Source organism: Formica exsecta, unplaced genomic scaffold, assembly GCF_003651465.1.
Source record: "Formica exsecta isolate Colony F162 unplaced genomic scaffold, ASM365146v1 scaffold226, whole genome shotgun sequence".
In the NCBI taxonomy this organism is placed as follows: domain Eukaryota; kingdom Metazoa; phylum Arthropoda; class Insecta; order Hymenoptera; family Formicidae; genus Formica; species Formica exsecta.
The window spans coordinates 19,356-22,498 of record NW_021849556.1 but is presented as its reverse complement, the minus strand read 5'-3'; the positions used below and the strand labels follow the sequence as shown (position 1 = coordinate 22,498).

The following is a 3,143-nucleotide window of genomic DNA, read 5'->3' as shown; positions in this document are numbered from 1 at the left end:
TAAAAATCAGTTCAATATCTGAATTTTCCTGTATCGTATTAGAAATTAAACTGATGTAAATAGTTGTTATTAATCACTAGCGGTTTTTCCGTAAAAGTATAATGTTCATTAAGGACTAATTAATACCGGTTATTATACATAACTATACGCTCAGCAGGTGGCAAAACAGAACAGACATACGATATGCTATCTTTTTCTCTCATCAAATATAACCATAAACATCGTCAATCTCCAGACTCATATGATATATTGACAAAAATTTGACCTTGACGATATGAAGTGAATACTAGTGTATGACCACAAATACGTTTTATGAGATTATTTTCCAACAAGAGAATTTTTCTGTTTTTATTATGACATTACATACATATTGCGTTAACATTTACTTAGAGGTTTATTAAATGTCTATCAGATGTCGAGAATTGATTTGCAGCCCAAAGGGTGGTTCATAAACAATGCACTGCTATTGTGTGAATATTAAGTTTTAATAGTGTCTAAAAAATTCAATGACACAAAATTACATGGCATCTAATTCACATATTTCTAGATGTTGTTTTAGACTAGATGACTTTGACATCTAATAGACGTATATCCGATCTCGCGTTTCTCCCTGGGTCGTAATCTGTACTTTTGTGAGAACAAATCATATTCATCTTGCAATTCTTATTGATTATTACCTTGCATTTTTTATTTTTAACTTAAACAAAGAATTATTTAATTTGACGCACGCGTTATGATCTTTCTAAAGTGCAAATTAATTCCATTACCCGCGGCCGTGAAGGTTGATCGTGGATCCAGAAAACACTCGTTGTCTTTGGTTTGCCACATCTCATAATCGCGCAGAAGCAACGCCAAAACAACTTTAGCGTGTAATTGGCCCACTTTCATTCCTGTAAATCGATAAAAGATTGATTTTAATGCTAAAACGGTTATAAAATTATAATCAGAACGATAATTTTCGTGTCTTATCAGATAGAAGATATCGAATTAAAATTCAACTGGGTGTTCCTTATTTAATTTTCTCTCTAAAAAATCCCAAACAAGAAAAAAAATTTTGAAAGAAACAACATGTCATTATACTAAAATAATTATAAAATATCCAAGCTTATGTATTTTTCTTGAAAATAACCAATTGATCATTTATGTTCAAGTTTTTTTATTTCTTTATCCTGAATTATCTTTTCACCGATTATATTTCGATTTAGTAAATGAATCGGTAAACCTGGATATTAGCGCCGACCTCACAGATTTCAATGATCTTGACTCTTGACATATGTTGTCAAGCTCTGAGTAACTTGCAAAAAATTTTAGCCGTCGCTCCTTGTTTATTACAAAGTTATTAACAATTAAATGATATTATAAGAACACATATTAAATGCGATAATCTGAACTTCTCCATGCATGAGCGTTATATATTTAAGTATTTAGTTGTATGTTTAAATTATTAATCGTATATTTAAGTTATTGTATGGGCGGGGAGGAGCTTTAGGATTAAACCAAATTTTAATTTTAAATCAGAAATAGGTTGGGTTAGGTTATCTGGAAGTGTCCCCCCCCCCCCCATGAAAGGGGGGAGGCAAAATCCATTGTGTCCACGCATATACTTTACAACGCAGAGCAAAGTCTACCCTACAATTCTTGTGTGGATGGGAGAGTGTTGCAAGTTTATATTTTCATGCCGAAATATATGTAGTCTTATGTTGCAAGCATCGGTCGGTCACTATCTTCAATTGTTGATAACTTTGTAATAAACGACGAGCAATGGCTAACATTTTTTGCAAGTTACTCAGAGCCATGTCTTTGACAACATATGTTAAGGTCATTAAAATCGGTGAGGTCGGCGCTAATTTTCAGGTTTACCAATGAATCTATTGTATATGTTATATAATTAGTCCGATTGTATGACGCTTTTACTTTTCAAAAATAATTAATAATGAGCATGTATTTTTTATCAATCGCAATGACGACAGCAGATTATATTGTTACGTTCTGGCGACTCTACGATTCCTTTCTTCCGCGACGTTGCGGTAACGATCGTCAGTTGGTGATAAGAATGAATCGTTTAATAAACAAAACATTTTGCGCCATACGTTTCTTTTAAACACTGTTATTTGTCAGTAACTACATCCACGAGTATCCGTGGGAAAGACGCAAGGGGATCGGTGATGGAAACCACGCCGGTCTCCTCGAGATAAATAAAAAATAATCGATACCCCTTGCAGTAGAATTTTCCGGCGGAAGAACAAGGAGATAATAAGAACTTTTTAACGAAATATTTAATAAACGCAGCTACATTAATACTGATAATAATGTTCTAATGGACAAGTACAACTGGATCAATAACAATAAAATCTCCTTGACGAAATATTTAATAAACATAGCTGCATCAATGTCGACAAAATTAATTATAAAAAAGTAAGACCCTTTTCTAATCAAATCATGTGTGCGAGGGTCCGCCGGGAAAGTTAATGCTTAAGGGACTTTTGAACTGATTTCGAGCTCACCAATCGACGATCACCACGGGTAAAAATATGAAAAGTAGAAGACACACCCCGCCTAATGAGGACACTAGCACAATTTTAATTCGTTAAAGTTGAAGAATCCCCACTTCTGCATAATTTCAATTCGTTGAAGTTTTTGGAAGATCCCCACTCTTAAAATTAAAATACATCCCCACAAAAGGATTATAAAAAGAGAACTCGTAAGACTCGAAAGATACATTTTTACATTTCACAACCTTACACTTATTCTCCAGTCTTCAGTTTCACGCAGTCTTACTCTATGCTTTTGCACTGTAATTTGCGAGTTAGTTACTTGTGCAACCAATGTTCTCATTTGGTATCATCTCCAAAGCAACCACGAGTCGAATATCGGGCTACCGACATGAGACACAGAGTGAAATACCGCACAAATTCGTTACCCCTCCACCTCTGAATCACTATTAAAAAAATTAGTCTAATTGAATAATTTTTTCTTTCCAATTCATAACTTTCCGCAGAATGTTTCATTCTTTTAAAATCATTGACCCGTTCCGGCAATAAGTCTTAAAAAATTTAATCTTAATCTGACACATATGCGAGCGACCAATTTTATACTTTCGATCATTCTTAACATATACATTTATTGACTTATATATATATATA

At 33.6% G+C, this 3,143-nt stretch overlaps 1 protein-coding gene across 2 annotated transcripts in view; it reads right to left on the bottom strand.

The window, feature by feature from the left end:
* Positions 1-326: 326 nt before the first annotated feature.
* LOC115235544 (cytochrome P450 6k1-like) overlaps positions 327-3,143 on the bottom strand; it is an 8,461-nt gene continuing 5,644 nt past the window's right edge. For both annotated transcript variants that reach the window (XM_029807409.1, XM_029807411.1), the window contains exon 5: positions 327-890. In XM_029807409.1, coding sequence (XP_029663269.1) covers positions 715-890 — 176 coding nt within the window. In that variant the 3' untranslated portion in view covers positions 327-714. The remainder of the gene's footprint in view (positions 891-3,143) is intronic.